General features: G+C 29.3%; 1 protein-coding gene across 1 annotated transcript in view; it reads right to left on the bottom strand.

Moving 5' to 3' along the window:
* LOC113373578 (cytoplasmic dynein 2 heavy chain 1-like) overlaps nucleotides 1-16,631 on the bottom strand; it is a 30,500-nt gene extending 13,869 nt beyond the window's left edge. The window contains 29 exon segments of the mRNA XM_026613868.1: nucleotides 375-608; nucleotides 2,475-2,691; nucleotides 2,810-2,949; nucleotides 3,016-3,174; nucleotides 3,237-3,404; nucleotides 3,467-3,618; nucleotides 3,682-3,797; nucleotides 3,853-4,052; nucleotides 4,121-4,270; nucleotides 4,383-4,508; nucleotides 4,567-4,687; nucleotides 4,762-5,124; nucleotides 5,238-5,470; nucleotides 5,760-5,819; nucleotides 5,821-5,985; nucleotides 6,372-6,560; nucleotides 6,729-6,893; nucleotides 7,053-7,268; nucleotides 7,343-7,491; nucleotides 7,575-7,674; nucleotides 8,097-8,254; nucleotides 8,325-8,455; nucleotides 8,735-8,861; nucleotides 9,329-9,416; nucleotides 10,104-10,234; nucleotides 14,540-14,709; nucleotides 15,948-16,123; nucleotides 16,391-16,543; nucleotides 16,599-16,631. Coding sequence (XP_026469653.1) covers nucleotides 375-608; nucleotides 2,475-2,691; nucleotides 2,810-2,949; nucleotides 3,016-3,174; nucleotides 3,237-3,404; nucleotides 3,467-3,618; nucleotides 3,682-3,797; nucleotides 3,853-4,052; nucleotides 4,121-4,270; nucleotides 4,383-4,508; nucleotides 4,567-4,687; nucleotides 4,762-5,124; nucleotides 5,238-5,470; nucleotides 5,760-5,819; nucleotides 5,821-5,985; nucleotides 6,372-6,560; nucleotides 6,729-6,893; nucleotides 7,053-7,268; nucleotides 7,343-7,491; nucleotides 7,575-7,674; nucleotides 8,097-8,254; nucleotides 8,325-8,455; nucleotides 8,735-8,861; nucleotides 9,329-9,416; nucleotides 10,104-10,234; nucleotides 14,540-14,709; nucleotides 15,948-16,123; nucleotides 16,391-16,543; nucleotides 16,599-16,631 — 4,590 coding nt within the window.
* Between the last annotated feature and the right edge of the window lie 2,357 nt (nucleotides 16,632-18,988).

Raw genomic sequence — 18,988 nt, forward strand, 5'->3', positions numbered from 1 at the left:
AGAACTAATCAAATTTTCAGGAAGTAGGTCTAGCGGTTTCGGAGATCTAGTAAAAAAAGTAAAAAAAAAAGCCATTTGGTGTTCAAAAATGATCATTAGACATATGCACATCAAATTATCAGATATTTTATAGAGATTTTAACAATAAGTATAAATTTTATTTACATTCCTATGGGTTTCAAAAATTGTTTTCTCAAAAAAAAGTAAGTTTTTGTCAAAAATTTATAGTTTCTCAAAAATCAAATTTTTTTCAGAGTATTTTTTTTTCAAAAATTTTTGGTACGGGAAGTTCCAGCAATTTGCCTTAAGGCACGATGCCATCCGCCCTACTAGTTTATTTTTATTTCCTGTTATGTGTGTATTTCTAATTTTACCTCAACTGGCCCCGTCATTTCCACGGGTTTGTCGAGGGTAACGATTTCCCCTTCGGCGCTGCATAGTTCCGTTACTCTGCGCCCGGTGTCTCTTCCGCTGCCTTTGACGGTGACCGAGTGGACGCCTGCGAACAACTTGCGCAAGTGTTTCTGCAGGGCATCTTCACGACTGACCACTTCCAACAGTTCTTCGTCGCCGAGGAAGAAAAATCTTGGGAAAGCTGATCTTTTAGACTACGAAATTAAAATAGAGGTAATATTGTAGCTAGAATACACTGGCACACACATATATAAAATTAAATATGAAATCCTTGATTGAGTGTTGCTATCAAATTGAGTAAATTTATAATTTATGGCTAATATTCTTGGAAAATAATATTTTGCTATATCATAGTATAAACTTTTCAAGTATTGATGTAATTATTAATTAAAAGCTAAAGTTAGATAAGTTAAATTTATTAGATTGATTGAACATCTAAATCACCTAACTTTGGTTCTTTTATTCAAAAGTTGAATTAATAAAAGTAAGAGAAATCTATTTATTATATGTCTTTTACACACCCAAACATTATATACGTAATATGTATGTTTGTGTGCGTTAGGGTCTTGCATAACACTACAGACTTGTTTCGAGAAATTTTACATGATCATTTTTCAGATTTATATATCTTTTAGCAATATGTTTCCAAGTGAAAATAGCCCTTGCCCGGCATTACTTCACCAATAAAAAGTCAGCCCTATTAGATTAATTCTAATAACAAAATCATCAAATATGAATGGATTAACCATTGGGTTACCATCTAAAAAATACGAAGGAGAAGTTTCAGCCCAACAGCTCATAGGACATAAGGTTCTGATTGCTGTTAAAAAATATAATATATATATTATATATATATATATATATATATCTTTGTATTTGTATAATTACCACAATTATACTTAATACTGAATATTCCAAATTTTGAAAAATTGTATTCAGACAATTAAAGTTGGCAAATGTTAAATTAAAATTTAGTATTAAATTTAATTAGTATTAAATAACAAAATTATACTGAATATTCAAAATATTGAAAAAATGTGTTCACATAAAGTTGGCAAATGTTAAATATAAATTTAAGTATTAAATAATAAATTGAGAATTCTACCGTGAAATTCAAGTCATTGCAAATTAAACTATTTTTTAAGAGTAAAAATTATAATAATATTATATAGTATAATATTTAGATCTGTAGTATTATTTAACGCACATATTTTCGTTCAAATATTTAAATACACGATATGATAAATATAACGGTATTTTCATTTTTTCCTAGCAATCTGCTTTAATATTTCCAATGTACATTGAAACAAATGCCGGCTATATAATTTGAAGTTAATTTGCCTTTTTGTGAAGTTTTGACAATTTAAACATTAGAAAATAAAAATATAACAAGTATTAAATTTATTACAATGAAGGATAAAATAGTTAAGTTATGCAGATCATTATTTTCAAAGAAATGTATGAGTTGCCCGAAACCTCCGAAGACGACTGTGCCAAAAACAAATCCAAAATGGGCTCCTAAAGATAAGGTAACTCACACAGGACAAAAATGGGACGACGATGATTATCGATTATGCAGATTTGTCAATCATCCAAAAATTGTGAATCCAAATTTTCCATTGCCCTTTGTATGCACTGTTAATAACAAGGCGATATATACAACTTTAAGAATTGTGCATTGCGATGGAGAAGGAACACATCCACTTATTTTCATAAATATGGATAAACCACATTCAATTGGATATTGCAGTTATTGTCATAAATTATATGCAAATAGTGTCAAGTCAAAATTTACTGGAACTTATTGCGATTAATGTAGTAGAAATAAAGTAATAAATTGTGGGGAACAAATGTGTTTGATTTCAACAACTCCTTCATATGTAGGCAAAGAACAATAAAATTCAATATTGAATTAAAAATTGAATTAACATTTTTTGTAAAATTGATCTTTTTATATTTAACCAAGTATAAAACATAGAGTGTAGTCTTATGTATGTCGTCAAAATTTTTAAAATAGGTTTTTCAAAAAAAGTTTTAAAACTTCTAATTAAATTTATTACCGCTAAGAAGTCATTCAGGCTATTTTGACAGAGAGTCAACTGCTCAAGAAGATTTGTCAACAAGGCGTGTACGTTGGGTACTCGGCACAAGGTGACAACACGTGGGTCTCTTGATGTATGTTCCATTATATAACGAAAATCTCTGTCTAACCGCAGAAATCTTCCTTCCTCTGACCTCAAAGTACCAGCTCCAAATACTGGTTCCAGATAAACCCACCTGAAAACGTTTTGAATATAAAGCATTAAGAATGGAATCTTAAATTTTTGCTAAAGGATGAATATATTGTTATAATATTGATTTCTATTATAAAAATTGAATCATGTATTGTCCTTACTTTCTTTGTATCACATTTAGCTTTGTTAAGTATTGATCCAAGTCATCCAGTCGTCGTTCCCAAATTTGAGCTTGATCAGCAAACGCTTCGTAGTTTGTAGAACTTTTTATGGATTGCAATAAACATTGATTATCCCCAATCTAATAACACACAAATTAAAATCAATCCAAATAGTTTGTGGCAGTAAAAATATTTTCAGAGCTTACCTTATTCAGTACATCTTGATAATCTTTAATAATTTCTATAGAGTTTCCTTTGGTATCAATATGATGCCCTAAAGATAATTTTGCAGTTAATCCCCACTGTTCAAGTTCAGTTAAAGCTCCTCTAACAACTTGCTCAGATGCAGCTTGTTTTGCAATTTTCTAAATAAAAAAATGAACAAATTGAAATATTAAATCTAAATTATTTGTCCAAAACAATTTACCTGCAGGTCATTTGCGGAAGCGATGATGTTGCCAGCGACTGATAAAAAATCACCGAGAACCAATGCTTCTAAATTTTTATATGGTACACCTATTAAATTCAACACTTGTGTCCAATGAAGTGTTGTGAATGAATCTCCGTGTAAGAATTGTATTGCCGGTAACATTGACTGCAAAAATAAATAAAATCAACTTTTATATGTAATCTTTATGCAAAAATACTTCATCGTACCTGATAGTTATCAATTTCTTTGTGTATTCTATGAATAATTGGATTCATTTCAACATCTGCTAACTTTTTATGCCAAGAAGATAAAAAGTCTTCCAGTTTATAAGCACGTTTGCGAAAAATAATCCACTCTTCTCCACCGATCTCGGTTAACTCTAACATAAAATATGGCCATGTAAAAAATATTTTTAATTATTTAGACAAAGTTAAAAATGTACCTTTTTTAAAATCACCATACATTTCATACATTTTCGTTTGTCTGCCCATATCATTTTCGACTTCTTCACAAAATGATAAATCTGGTGGATCAATATGAAAAGTCTCGCAATCCAACCTGTCAAGAATAACGAATATAATCAAAGACATATATTATTTATTAAACATCTTACAGAAGCTGGTTTTTCTGTTCCATTAATTGCTCCCAATGTAACGATTTATCTTTTAAACTATTCATAGATCGGTCTAAAGAATCCAATCCTTCATCATCGGCATCTGGTGATGCTGCTTGCTGCCAACGTATCCAAAACTTTTCCATTTCTTCTTTGAGATTATCCAATTGTGAAGTGACTACTAATTTGATTTCCTCAACCTGAAATATTAATATAAGTATACAAATACTGAAAAAAGCTAAAACTTGTTGTTAAATAATAGAGTAACTTGTTTTTCAAGAACTTGACTATGGTTTTTGAGTGTATTTTGAAATCTCTCCCAATTATTAGTTAATTGTGAGATAATTTCAACACGTTCTTTACACCAAGAAGCTAACGTTGAGTTCTTTTTTTGTATACTGTTCAGAAGATCTTCCATCTAAAAAATATATTAAACTTCAGTATTTAAAATAAATATTAACCTTTCTGCAAAAACATCGTCAGAAAAAACACAATTTATGTAATTGTATTTTAAATATTATATAAAATACCTGCTTGTTGCTTTTAATTATTTTTTCATGACGTTCAGTAGACTCCCTGATATCTTTAGACGATGTTGCCGGTTGTTGCAATATTTGCATAGATTCTTTTACAAAAGTTTCCAAAATTGCAACGTCCTAAATATTAAATATACTTAAGTAAACCTAGTTTTTCTCTTTTGACTATTATATTTACCTCTAAAATTGAAGCCCGCAATGATGTTGATAAGGCATCCCAATATAGGCGACTATGCGACTCGATGTTGGTTCTTAGCAACGACAAGTTGATTTTAAAGCATTCCACTTTTTCTTCAGAACTATTATATGTATAAATCAAAAATCATTTTTCAGTTCAGCTTATATACATTTTAATTACAAATTCTTCATTTACCTCGTGAATTTGGCAACTTGTTGACAAAATGCTTTGCAAGCTCGAAATTCTTTATCCCAATGTTCCCAGTTTGTGAGATGTATTTCACATAAAGCATCAATATCTACACATCCAAAAGCCACCCAAGGTTTCCAAGAATTTTTGAATTGTTCTAGTTTTCCAAAAACGGTTTCTGCCCTCGCAAATAAAGGACCAAATCTATTTGCATTACGATCTACCATTATACGAAAAATCGATTCTGAGGGATCGGAATATTCAGCAAGACCTCTGAATGTTAATGGTATTGATAGAAATTTTTTGAGTTGTGTATAATAACGCATTCTTATTTCTTCCATTCTTGGTATGAACTGTAATTGTTGTTGTCTGGAAATATTGATAAATAACTTTACTCGCATATATTAAATATTGGAAATACACGATTCAAATTCACTTTACCAAGTTTTCCTAGTTTCCTAAACTTGCTAAACATATCTTACCTAAAAACAAGGTCAATTGTGATTTCTGGCAAATATTGGTTCAAATCCTCAATGCCTTTTTGATATTGCACTTCCAAAACTTTATATAATTGATGATCCCAATGTAATCGCCAAGTTTGTAAATTTTTATAACCTTGTCCTTCAACTTTTGTCATTACATCTCGAATAAATTTAACGTTATCACGCCATATATCTTGTTCTTTCAATAAATCAGCATTTAGTAATCCTATGACCTAAAAATAAAATTTTGGGAGTTTGGAGATCATTATAGTTTGGGTGTAAGTTAACTTTACTTTCAATGCCATATTTCATTACAAAAACTTATAAAAAATACCATCAATATAATTGTTTTTCAAATGCAACGAATTTAATTAATTTTTTTTTTCTTATTTTATTCCAATCTTTAAAAACTTTCAGCAGCATCCAATGAAGCTTTGATTAAACTTAATATTAAGATATATCGTTGAACTCTTTTTGTGGTATTATAAAACCTCTAAAAATACCAAAATTCACCAACTTTACCTTTTCACGTATTTTAATGTGCTGTTCAGCTAAAATATTATTATCGTTTGCCAATTTTTTTGGCAACAGCTCGCAATTCTGCCAAATAATCTTCGACACCAGGATCTCCCCAAGAGACCGCGCTCTGACGTTCGACCAGGCGCGAAAGCTCCAGGGCTCCTGAGAGCATCATAGGACGCTGGGAAGGTATCATACGTTCGCCGATCGTGTTATGTAAATTTGCAATCTGAATCAATAAATAATAATAAATTGAAATAATAAATAAGCTTATTTTTTCAAAATTTCAATTGCCTAAACGCCATAGTAATGTTGATACATGTTCAAAATATGAATACTTTACTTCAAACCGATTTTATTCAGAAACAAATACATATTTTCAAAATCTTACACCGGTTAGCTCTCACAGGATTAATTACAAATGCTCGTAAAAAATAGTATAAAACCAACCCAAACACCATGGCAATTTAACAGATGAATCTGTTAGTTCTCTGAATGGAATAAGCATTAACAATAGACTATATTTTAGTAAACACTATATCAGTTAGCAAGAAAACATTCCATGTCTCCATAACGTAGAAAAATATTTTAAACAAAAACGAAAATTTAATCTACCTGTTCCAATGCTCTAGCATTTGCTGCATGTTTACTAGCAGCTTCAACAATACCACGAATGGGTGGAGGGATAGGGTACCCGAGGGCAACTAGACCTCGAGTTTCCGAGGAAAGACTCTCGAGGCGAGGGCTGTATGTGACCCTCATCCAGCTGCCACCCATCAAATTGAACAACGGGCGCTGTATCATCTAACCTGTTTGATAAATTGGTAATCAAATGTGTTGATTATTAACTTATTATTATTATTTAATTATTATGGCAATAATTATCACATCAACTACTTGGCACTGATTTTTTTTACTGAAGATTGAATAGCAAAATGATAAAGACAAGACTAATATATTAACATACTTTACTTCATTGGTTTCAATCTCATGAAGTGTATCCTCACACCAGGTATCATAAGTATTTTTCATAACGCGTTGGACCTCCTTCAGAAGCCCATTTGAAGCATTTTCCAAAGGTTTATGACCATCAAGATCTTTCATTGTTGCTATATTTACTTTTTGAACTTCTTTAACCTTTTAGTGAATATTAAATATGAAAGAATACTTAATTTATTTGTTTGTAATAAGGTAGATATTCCGAATCATTTCTTTATTTTTTAATTATAATCATGCATAATTTTCGTTTAGATGCAAAATTTAACATTTTTAATAATATAAAATAATATTTCATACCTGACTTTCAACTTTTCCGCACCATTGCAAAGTTTGCAAAATCATTGGTATTTCCTCTTCAGAATTTGGATCAACTGGAGGATTATTTACTTGAGACTCCAAATTGTCTACAAGTCCTTGTAAGGAACTGCATAACATTTCTCGTTCTGGTTTGAGGGCATTTTGCACACCTTTGCGACCCACAATAGACCCGCTCGAGGAAAACACATTTAACATCTTGAAAGAATTAATACATTTGGTAGTACATCGATTTAAATTAATAGTTAATGATATCAGTAATAATCATGTACTTTTGTTGGATCATCTTTTACTGATAATAATCTTGATTTTATGATTTCTGACAGACGATCATCAGCTGGTATCAAAGATAGCTCGAAGGTTTTTATACATTTTTGCCATTGATTTTCAGTGTACGTGTCAACATTTAAAGCCTCCACACCTAGAGAGAAATTTGAACAATTATTATTATATTTTATATCAGTGTAATTTTATTTATTTTTTTTTTATTATTTTGAGATATACCTTTAAATGGATTTAAAACAGTCCCGATTTTCAGAACTGATTGATCACTGAATGGTAGCCAACGGCATATATTTGTGTAAGTTTCTCTTATTGATTTAATCTGAAATTAACAGGAATAAATAATAACCAGGATACTATTATATATTTACTATCTAAATATATAGTTATATAATTAGGTCATAATATCATTTATATTAATTTCATTAATTCCGTAATATTTTCATAGCAATTTGGTGTATTATGTATGCTATCTTATTTTCAAAAAAATATTTTAATTGTAGTATACTTACTTCTTTTAATCGTTTCGTGAAACTAAGGCAATATTTTGCGTTGTGTGGAGGTCCTACAAAAAATGATTTTATTTTGGCTTATTACATTTTTAGATAGTATATGAAAAAGTGTATATCTTGCTAATCCCTATAGATGGAATTTAACTGTTTACCTTCTATAGAAATTATCATAATCAAATTTGAATTATAAAAGATAATAAAGAATTTTTTACTAACCAACCCACGCATGTACGCTATAATTAGACCAAAACAATTTGGTTAAAGATTCGCAACATTCCAACCAACGTTCGCAAAAAAACAAAGCACTTTCCAAAATTTCTCCAGGACTTTCTTTGTCCCACAATGGCAAGGACGATAAGCGAGACTGACAGTTATCCACAACAGCATGTCCTATGATAAATGATTATTTATTTAATACAATTACTATTTTGCATTCAATAATATTTATATTTTTGGTTACCTAAAGTTTCTAATAATCGTTCCATACGCACTTGAGGATAACGCGTGGACAAACGCCAGAGATCATCCAAGGAGTTTTGGATTCCATCCAGTATATCTTCTGCTTCAACAAGACTAGCACTGTCTAAATCACTAAGATAGAAAATTATAGTTTAAAATCAATATTATATTTTATAACAATTTTAAATTTTTGCCTATAAAGAGAATATGAAATTAACTGATATTGAAAAATGATTGGGGCTTGGCATCAAAATAAGTTTTAAAGTTTTTATTATTGTAAACCGTACACACCATTTATTTTGTTTATAAAATTTTAGTGTTATACTATATAAGAAGAAAAAGCATTATATAAATCATTATATAAAATAATTAAATTTACATGAAAATAATATCATAAGGTTTTAATTATACCTAATACTCCTTGCGACAGGTTCCAAAATGTCAACAATTGCTTGCGCCTTTTCTCTTTCAGAAGCTTGTTTACCTTTAAGCGAAATCGCTGACCAATATTCGACTTCATCTTGTACGGTTAAATAAACTGCAAGATGAACAAATCTTAATTTATTCTTTGACTATTATTGCTCGATTGAAAATAAAGCAACTACTTTCGGAAAAATATCAATAATCAACTTAATCGATAACAAAATTAAGCAACTTCTAAAATCATCACTAATACCACATTGAAATTTGGACACGACTCATTATTTCAAACATTGATTATTATTTATATATAACGTATCACTTCATAAACTCTTTCATTATACAAAGTTTGATGCAAATTAACGACTAATTACTAAAAAACCGCCCGATCGATCTTTACCAAAAACTAATACACAATTTCCAACTGATACCTGATAAATAGCCTTTGAATTTTAAAAAATGATTCAAGATTTTTGGCTAAAATTTTGGCTTAAAATTTTTGGCGAGTCTTTATCAAGTTTCATCAAATGTTATTTTCAAGTAATTGGTGATTATAGTTTCGGGTCAATTAAAGTTTATTCATACCTGCTGTGTCTCCTGAAACAATAACGTTAGCTTTCAGACCGGCTTGCAATCCATTCACTAATTCAATGACAGAAGAACACCAAGAATCCTGTAATGTTATGAAAAAATAAATATTTTCTATTCAAATATTATGAATTCTGTGAGCAGATATTGTGATGATACTTCACAACTGCGTGACTTATCTATATTTGATACATTTTATTATTAGAATTTCTCTAGTAAGGATGATTTTATTTTGGTGCAGCAATACAATGAAAGGGTTATTTTTTGCTACTACCGATAACACTACGACCTGATATCAGGTTGGTCAAGGTGGATATCGAACCTGAAAGCTTTTGATTAAAACACCAAAAAAATTATAAAAATGTTTCAAAATAAAATGAAATGTTTACTATTTTTGAATTAATTCTTGAAAGATGTCTGAAGCTAAAAATAGGATTTATATTGATTTAACACTAATATTGATATATTTCAAAATTCTAACATATATATATATATATATATATATATATATAATTTTTATATAAAAACCTTTTGAAGAAGTGGTGTATAAACAGCAGTCAAAGCATGATATAAAGAAACACCGGCACTTCCTTGAAGAGAAACCAAATTCAAACAAAAATCATCTTTATTTTCTTTATTCAAAAATTGTTTATAAAAAGCCAAACAGGTTCCTTTGCGGTCAATATCCAAAACCTTTTCAAAAATAATAGTTACATTAAATATCAATTTATTGTAATTGCTCATATCATACATATAAAACTGCATAACTAACCTCTGTTTCAAAATCTATAACACCATCGATTTGTCTAACTAATAATACTAAACATTTGCCACTATCCAAAAATTTTAATAATCCTCTACTTAGTTTCCATTCCTCGTTTGGTTCTGTATCGAAAAAATGAGCTAATATTCAAAACACAATTAATATTAATTTTAATTAATAAACATCATTTAAATATTAAATTTAAAATGCACATACCCGAAGCTGTAATAATAAAATTTAACTGATTTACCATAATAATAAAAAAAAATTATGTATTTTAGTGTAATATTTAGTTATTTTTATATATTTTACGTTTGCCGTGCATATATATAAATATAAAGGGGCATTGTTTGCATTTCTTGTTACCCTGGTTACTGCCAAGTAAAACTTTGGATTCTCTTAATATTAATGTGAATTATCATTAATTAAAATATTTTAAATATTAATGAATATATGAAGTGAACATCAATATACTATATACATATTAAACTGTGCAACCCCGTTAAGACGATAGCGTCTTATGCTTTACACCTGGACCGCCACATTATCTTTATCGCATAATACCAAAAGTCCGATTCCTAGAAAATTGTCTTAACGGGGTTTCACTGTTGTTTAGAGCCTTATCAAAGAACCCAATTGTAATAAAAACTAAAAATCTATTGATATAATATTCATTTATACATCATTATATATAGCCTAGTCTTTGTGGTTTGTATGTAAATTAGATATATAAATGTATACTGATGTATATTGATTTATACATCTGTCGGGTGATTCCACATATCAACATTAACACACCACAATTGTATTATATGAGAATACAATACTTAATTGTTAATAATACATACAATGTTTTCAATTCAGTATTTTGTAGTTAAATCTTCTTATCTGTTTGCCTTCGAAGGTGTTGGCTTCTTGACCGGTAGACCAGAAATAAGGTCGAGTAAGGTACCAATGTTTATAATATACCTGAAGCCTGACCCCCTCCACATATTAAGGTCCCTAATAGTAAGGACGCTAGGATACCTCTTTGCTACTATTTTGCAATAGTAGGAGAGCTGGTGTCGATGCACATCATTATATATGGCTTAGTCTTTTTAGTTTGTTTGTAAATTGGATATATAAAATGTATATATTGATTTATGCATCATTATATGTGACATATTCTTTGTGGTTACTGTCCTCACGATTCATGTATATTATAAATATATATTGATTTAAACATTATCTGATTTATAAATATAAATTTCATATCAAAACGTTTTGCTTGAAGTGTAGCACATGCAGTTCCTCTATGCATAATCGTTCCAAATTGTTAGTGAACTACGTAGTGACTAACGGGTTTAGGTTAACACAGATCCTGCAATTTATTATTTATTGCTACCATTCAACTTTTTCATTATAGGGATATTTTAAGAACTCCGATGCACCCTAATTCAACCATGTAAACATCTATTAATAAAGTCTATTTGAAACAAACTGAAGCCACAAAGGACGACTAAAGTAGTTGATATATCTCAGCATGAATATTATAATGATGTACATTGCCTTTGTAATTTTGTAAGTAGATGAAGTGATACATCGGTGTAAATGCTTAAATACTAGTTTTAGTTATATATTATGTTTTTTATATTGATTTCAATTTATTAATTCAAGTCAAATATTTCTTCTCTAAATTTTACTCAATTCGGAAATATGAAGCCAAACCATACACCATACATTATTCATGCTCATTTTTAGACACATTTTCGCTCAATTTGAAAAGGACATTTAAATAAAACCATGACTTTTAAATGAATTTTTAAATAGAATTTTTTATTTTAAATAGAAATTTACAAAAAGTCAATTTTCTGCTCTCCTGGGTGAAAAATGAACAAAATTTTCGCCCTTGTTATGCTCGCTTGAAATTGGCAAGGACCAATAGAATCGAATGAGCCCACTTATAACCACCGGGGTAAACATTCAATTTTTTCATATCATCCCCCTATGACACGAAACCTGATGGTCGGTTGTCGGATGCACTTGCAGAATGTCCTTCCAGTATTAGCCGGCGAAAATCTTCGTCGCCTTGGCCGATTCTGGGAGGGCTGGTTCGAATCCGAAAGATGCAGATAAAGTTTTTTATTCGCCAAGTTAAAGGGCGTAATTATATTCAAGCATTATTTATAAACATCATCCCCTGTCCACGTCATTGGGATCCATATAAATGACCTCGACGGTATTATTAAGGGCAGAACAAAATCTCGAAAGATATCGAGTCAAAATGAAAAAGTTGAATGAAAATTACCATAGAAAAAACGTGAAATTTATAAAAAGTCGATTTTCTGCTCTCCTGAGCGAAAAATGGACAAAATTTTCCCCCCTGTAACCCCCCGCTTGAAATTGGCAAGAACCAATAAAATCGAATGAGCCCACTTTCAACCCCCGGGGTGAACATTTAATTTTTCCATATCATCCCCCAATGACCTTGACCTTGACTCAAAATCTGATAGTCGGTCGTCAGAGATGCAGAATGTCCTTCCAATATTAGCCAGCGAAAATCTTTCTCGCCGTAGCCGAATTGGTTAGAGCGCTGAACTAGACTCTAGTAGATCTGGGAGGGTTGGTTCGAATCCGAAGGGTGCAGATAAAGTTTTTTATTCGCCAAGTTAAAGGGCGTAATTATATTCAAGCATTATTTATAAACATCATCCCCTGTCCAAGTCATTGGGATCCATATAAATGACCTCGACGGTATTATTGAGGGCAGCACAAAATCTCGAATGATATCAGACTCAAAATGCAAAAATTGGTCAGAAAATGTTCATAGAAAAAACGTGAAATTTACAAAAAGTCGATTTTCTGCTCTCCTGAGCGAAAAATGGACAAAATTTTCCCCCCTTTACCCCCCCGCTTGAAATTGGCACAGACCAATAGAATCGATTGAGCACACTTTCAACCCCCGATGTGAACATTTAATTTTTTCATATCATCCCCCAATGACCTTGACCTTGACTCAAAATCTGATAGTTGGTCGTCAGAGATGCAGAATGTCCTTCCAGTATTAGCAGAGAAAAATCTTCGTCGCCGTGGCCGAATTGGTTAAAGCGCTGAACTAGACTCTAGTAGATCTGGGAGGGCTGGTTCGAATCCGAAGGTTGCAGATGGTTTTTTTTTCTTGGCAAGTTAAAGGGAGACAGAGGCATGTGAAGTTATTGTTAATGCATGTACCAAATTCAATCAGTTGTTGACCAGCGATGGGGTGGACGAGATCGTTAAATGGCTTCAGTTGCAATGGCAATCGTTCTTGTTTTGGGTGAATTCGAATCCCCGAGCAAATTTATTAAGTATTTTATTTTATTTTTTCAATAAATCTTGAATGAATATTTAAACTTCTTTTAGTTTTATTTACTTTTTTGTGTAATCATCATTGCAAAACAAATTTTTGAACTGAAGGATTATCAAATACTTTTATGAAAGCTGTTTTTCATAATCTCTCATACCAGGCACCTCTGTCTGACTGAGATATGAAAATAATGTATATATATAAATAAATAAATAAAAAAAAATACAAAAATATTTTTATTATAAAGTAGTATTTATTTCAATAATATATAATAATAAAGATATATAAAAAGTCAGAAGCCTCTCGAGGAAGTTTCAAAATCTAAACTATGATGATTAATTTAAAATATATGATAAAACGTTTCCGCCCTTTCAACATTCGTGAACACCCGACCTCGTTCTATATTAATATTTTAATAATACAATATTATATTTATTTTTAATATTATTAAAATACATAATTGAATTTCAATAAATGATTATTACGAATTGTAATTAAAGGATATTTAAATTATATGTTATAATAAAGTTTTGAAACTTTATAGAAATATAAGTATACTTATATAGTATTTATATTATATAGTATTTATGTTATATAGTATTTATATTATAGGCATACAAAATTTAATGTTAATATAAAGTATATATGGAATGAAAATATAAAGATAAATTATTTTACGACAATAAAGCATCTTAATCATGATTATAAAAACATGATTATATAATATAATTTTTCTTTTTTTTATACAATGAAATATAAATATAATGCAACTTTAAATTGATTAATAGTGCACTTTCACGAAACTTATGACAAGCAGCCAAAATTGATGATGAATGTAATTATTAGGCCAAATATAGGATAAGCTTACTCTTTCAACTCGTAAATCTCTCGAATCATTTCGTAATACAAAATTACATTCGACAAATAACATAAATATATTACCTCATAACAAATATACAGTAAGATACTGTGCATACTTATCCCAGAATAGTTAACTACATGAATTTTATTTCTGCAATCTCATTGAATGATTTATATAAAATAATTACATTAGATTTTTACAAAAGATTACTTTTGATTATTATAAAATGATAATGTTATTTTGATGCCAGATCGGCACAATGTGTCCTCAAATGTCTTGCATAGTCCATCATGACAGTGGTGTGAGCCGCGTCCACTATAATTCTGGGCAGCAGGCCGCGCATGTCCATGCTCATCAGCCAACGGAATTCCGTGGTCGCGCCGCCGTTCAGGGGTGTCAGGGACCAGCAGCCGAGACGGGTGTAACCTCTGATATTATTAAATCATTGATACAATTTAATTATTAATCAAGATATTATTCACATTCCTTAATAACCCGTTTTAAAATATTTGTCAATGCAATTATCAATTGCGTTCACTATAAATTAATTGGACACAAAATTAGACTGTAATTATTTTCAACCTCAATCTCAGCTAATAAACTTCGAGCAACTTTGTGTAATTTCTAGTCAATATAATAAAAAACAAAGAGTAGCATGTGTAACCAAAAACGCAAATGAAAACGTATTAATTTATAATAATAAAGTAATTAGTGCATAATATATGCAATCAATTTTGTTTAAAGGATCGTTTAGTTTTAATGTTAATTATTCTAGATTATTTATTTCCGTTACAGTTTCAGAGATTTTTAGGTATTAAAATTATTGGCAAGTTAATATAATCTTTTATAACGTGGTATGTACAAGATGTCCCATAACTCAACGTCAAACCGAATTGGGTGAAAGTATTGATCGTAACTACCATGAAAAAAATCAGGAAGAAAAATTATGCCATGTAGTTCGAAAATTATGAGCGTTTTTAGTACAACTTAAAGCTGTTTTAAGACTGTGACTATTACCAGATAAATGTGGTTAATTTTTGATAAATGTGTTCATTTGAACTATGGATCCATAATCCAAAATAACAGTTCTAGCCATAATTGAAACCACAATTGCCTAAAGTTTTCTCAAATTAAGTCTATTAGTTAAACTATAAATTTAAAATTTTCAAAACGGGTCAACTTTAAACGGCTCTCATTCAAAAGAAAAATTACTAAAGTGTGGTTTCATCAAAAGTTTGCGCGTTAGATTATGATTATAAAAAAGTAAAAACGTCAAACAAGATCTTTAGAGCACTTGCCTTATATTACGATACTATACTATATTGTCTTATATTAATATATCAAATAAAAATAGAACATGTTTTCAAGTATCTTTTTTATATCCGTTTCGACATATGATCTTATATCATCTTCGGGGCTATTATAAACTGAAGTACTTCAATTAAATTTTAACTAAATTTTAACAATTTACTATATACTTTGTTAATGTAAATCGAAACAATGTAACGAAATCAGGTCATATATTTATATATACACTAAAATATTTTCGGACTGCAAGATAGAGCTAGAAATATACGTTCCGTTTTGTATTAAAATTGTAGCCATGTCTTACAAAATGATAGTTTTTTTCATTCTGCTAAGTATCATTGTATTTCTAATACGGTACCTGATATATTTACTAGTCTCTGGTCCAAGGGGATGTTCCACGGATTGTCCTGCACAAACCATGCTGGCGCCTCGCATACCGTAATGTCTTAGGTTTACGAAATCCCGAGGCGAAACCAGACCCCCGCCTCCTCCAGCAGCCACTTGGTAACTGATGTCTGTTTGATTATCTATTTTCTACATTGTTAAATTATAATTATTTATGAATAAAAAACATAATTAGTCATTTATTTGTAGATGTAACTTTCCTGCAATATTTTAGATTCTATAAAAGATGGACACCAGTCTGTGACTTGCTCGATTTTATCGAAGAGCTCTATTATTAAAATATCCGTGTCGCAAATAATCTCACCCTGGAAATTGATATTTGGGCATACACACACACATATATATATATATATATATTTATATTTACTTATTTATATATACATGGGTTCACAGTACCGTGAATCTGAAAACTTTTCCAAAGAACGGATGATCCAAATATTCAACAATATCTCCGTTGTCACATTTCTTCTCAGTTCGCCATCCTTCCATATTCATAACTTTATAACAATCATCCAAATTACTTTCTCCTAACCGTATATATTCCTTGTCCTACAAAAATCCTTATTAAAACCAAACGAAAATAAGTATTTTATTGCAAAACTACCGTCAGAATTTTAACACCATCATCTTTCGACATTATTGGAGTACAAATTTATAATTTATATATGATTTTACGTCGTAGTGTTTTGTTAAATTGAATCTAGAATTGTACTCAAAGTAGAAATCATGTGATTTTTATGAAAACTCTGAAGAAGTGGGGATAATAGGATTATAGAAGAATCAATCACATAATTGGATTAAAGAGAGTTCAATGACGCTCAACCCGAATAAATTGAACATCATTAATTGAAAACTACATTTTATAAATTAATTGATGTTAATTCATAATAAATTATCGAATGTGCTCATAAAGATTCTCAAACTAATCTTAAAAAATATAATAACACGTTTAATTGAATAACAAATTTAAATATAAATAATTAATTATACAAGTACAATTTGTGTCTTTTCAAAAACATCTACGTAAATTGTTTACATAGTTTGCTCAAAAGGATACATTTTACACCTGGATCTTAAAAAACATAACATTAATGTAAATACATATGATAAACAGTCAGAACTTGAATAAACATTTTTAAATAAAAGTAATTTTATATATTATAATTTAATAACTTCAAATTGAATACATTGCATCGTAACATCATTTGAAATGATACAAAGTACATACAAAATCTATATCAATTATGGCTGTATCGATTTAGCATCTATATTTATAAATATAATTTTAATTATAATATAATGTTCATGTGTTGATTGCAATTGTTAGTTATATTATCAATTAACTATTATCTTTATCGAATTCTTTCTAAATTTTATTATTTCATTTAATAATTGTAATCAAGACATTAACATATTTATCCAATACAGCATTTGTTTATATAAAATCCTATGTTTATAAATCTACATATTATTGGCTAACATAACGTATACATGTAAATTTGATGTCGTTGTTGCATTAAAAATCTTGCAATTATGCTGTACAAAATATGGATTAAGATTTGAAAAATACTACAGTCAAATATCTCTGATTGAATACTATTATGAAAGCCTTCAACACGCGCATTTTATAGAAATTAAAAATAAATATAAAGATTAATGGCATTCTTCTACAATTCAAAAGTGCCAAAATTTTCGCAAAGATAGTATAAAATTTGTTTTAGAAGTTATCTGAAAAATAACACTTGAAATTCGATCGGCTAATCAAAAATATGTACGAATTTTTAAGTCATTTTCAAAATCAATAATAAATATTATATATATATATATATATATATATATATATAAATTTCGGTCTTACAAAAAAACTCATACACATCTGTTACAATCATATACTTCTAAAGCCGATTGATTTCTTTTTATTGTTAGTAGAATGATTAAGAACATTGAACACCATTCAGTAAATTAACATTATAAGAAATAATTCTGTACATTATTATAAGTCGAAGTGTACTCTAGGTACAAAACATATATATTCTAATAAAATATATACTATATATATTACTATATAATGAAACGAGATACAGTGCATCCATTCACACAAAACCACTACAGACAACACTATATATATGTAATAATTCGTTAGTTCCTAAATTTATTTATATGTTACAATTTCTAATATATCTATAAATTATGCCAGTATAATAGCTATTAATTGATTTCCCTATTTATAGATCAGTTTCTTTAAAATTCATTTAATCATCAGTTTTCTATGCAGTTCAAAGAGATAAATGAAAAATCATTCAGAGACAATAATATGAATTCCGCTAATGAGTTTTAGAGTTTAAAATATAAATACCATTCGAATTCAAAACAGCCGTAATATGTATATTTAGAAGTTTTTAGTTAAAGTAGACCGTAATTTAAAAATATTGCAAAAGAGGAAATGTCGACATGAAATTTACCAAAATGTGCCGCAAAATTTATATATGCATATATTTAAATCGTTGAGATTCGGAAAAATAATATTGATCAAATTTTTTGCTAGTTTTGTTCTATGATATGTAAAGCGCTGTTGAATTAAAAAATAAATAATCCAAAAAAATAAATGAAGTATCATTATTGCTATTATATGCTATAAGTACAGATATATATTACTAAAATATTAGTCTCTCGTTTATTATAGTATATAAAAATATAAGAAAAATATGGCATTGATAGGAATGATATAATTACCAGCTGAATTCGGTTCAATCAGCAATTAACCCAGAAAAAAATACTAGAGTCGAACAAAAAACATTGGAATGAAATAAAAAGTAATTTAGGGCAAAAATAAATGACATATTTTATGTGTCCTGATATGCCGTACCGCTAAATAAATATAAATTCATATATTTATTTCACTATTAAAATTTATATATTTTTATACTAGAAGTCAGTCCATATACCGTCCCTCAAAATGGGATTAGTTTTATCCTAGATCAAATAAAATTTTCT

The sequence above is a fragment of the Ctenocephalides felis genome, unplaced genomic scaffold (genome assembly GCF_003426905.1).
Source record: "Ctenocephalides felis isolate EL2017-DRISC unplaced genomic scaffold, ASM342690v1 CF-g0.4_SCAFFOLD_01604, whole genome shotgun sequence".
In the NCBI taxonomy this organism is placed as follows: domain Eukaryota; kingdom Metazoa; phylum Arthropoda; class Insecta; order Siphonaptera; family Pulicidae; genus Ctenocephalides; species Ctenocephalides felis.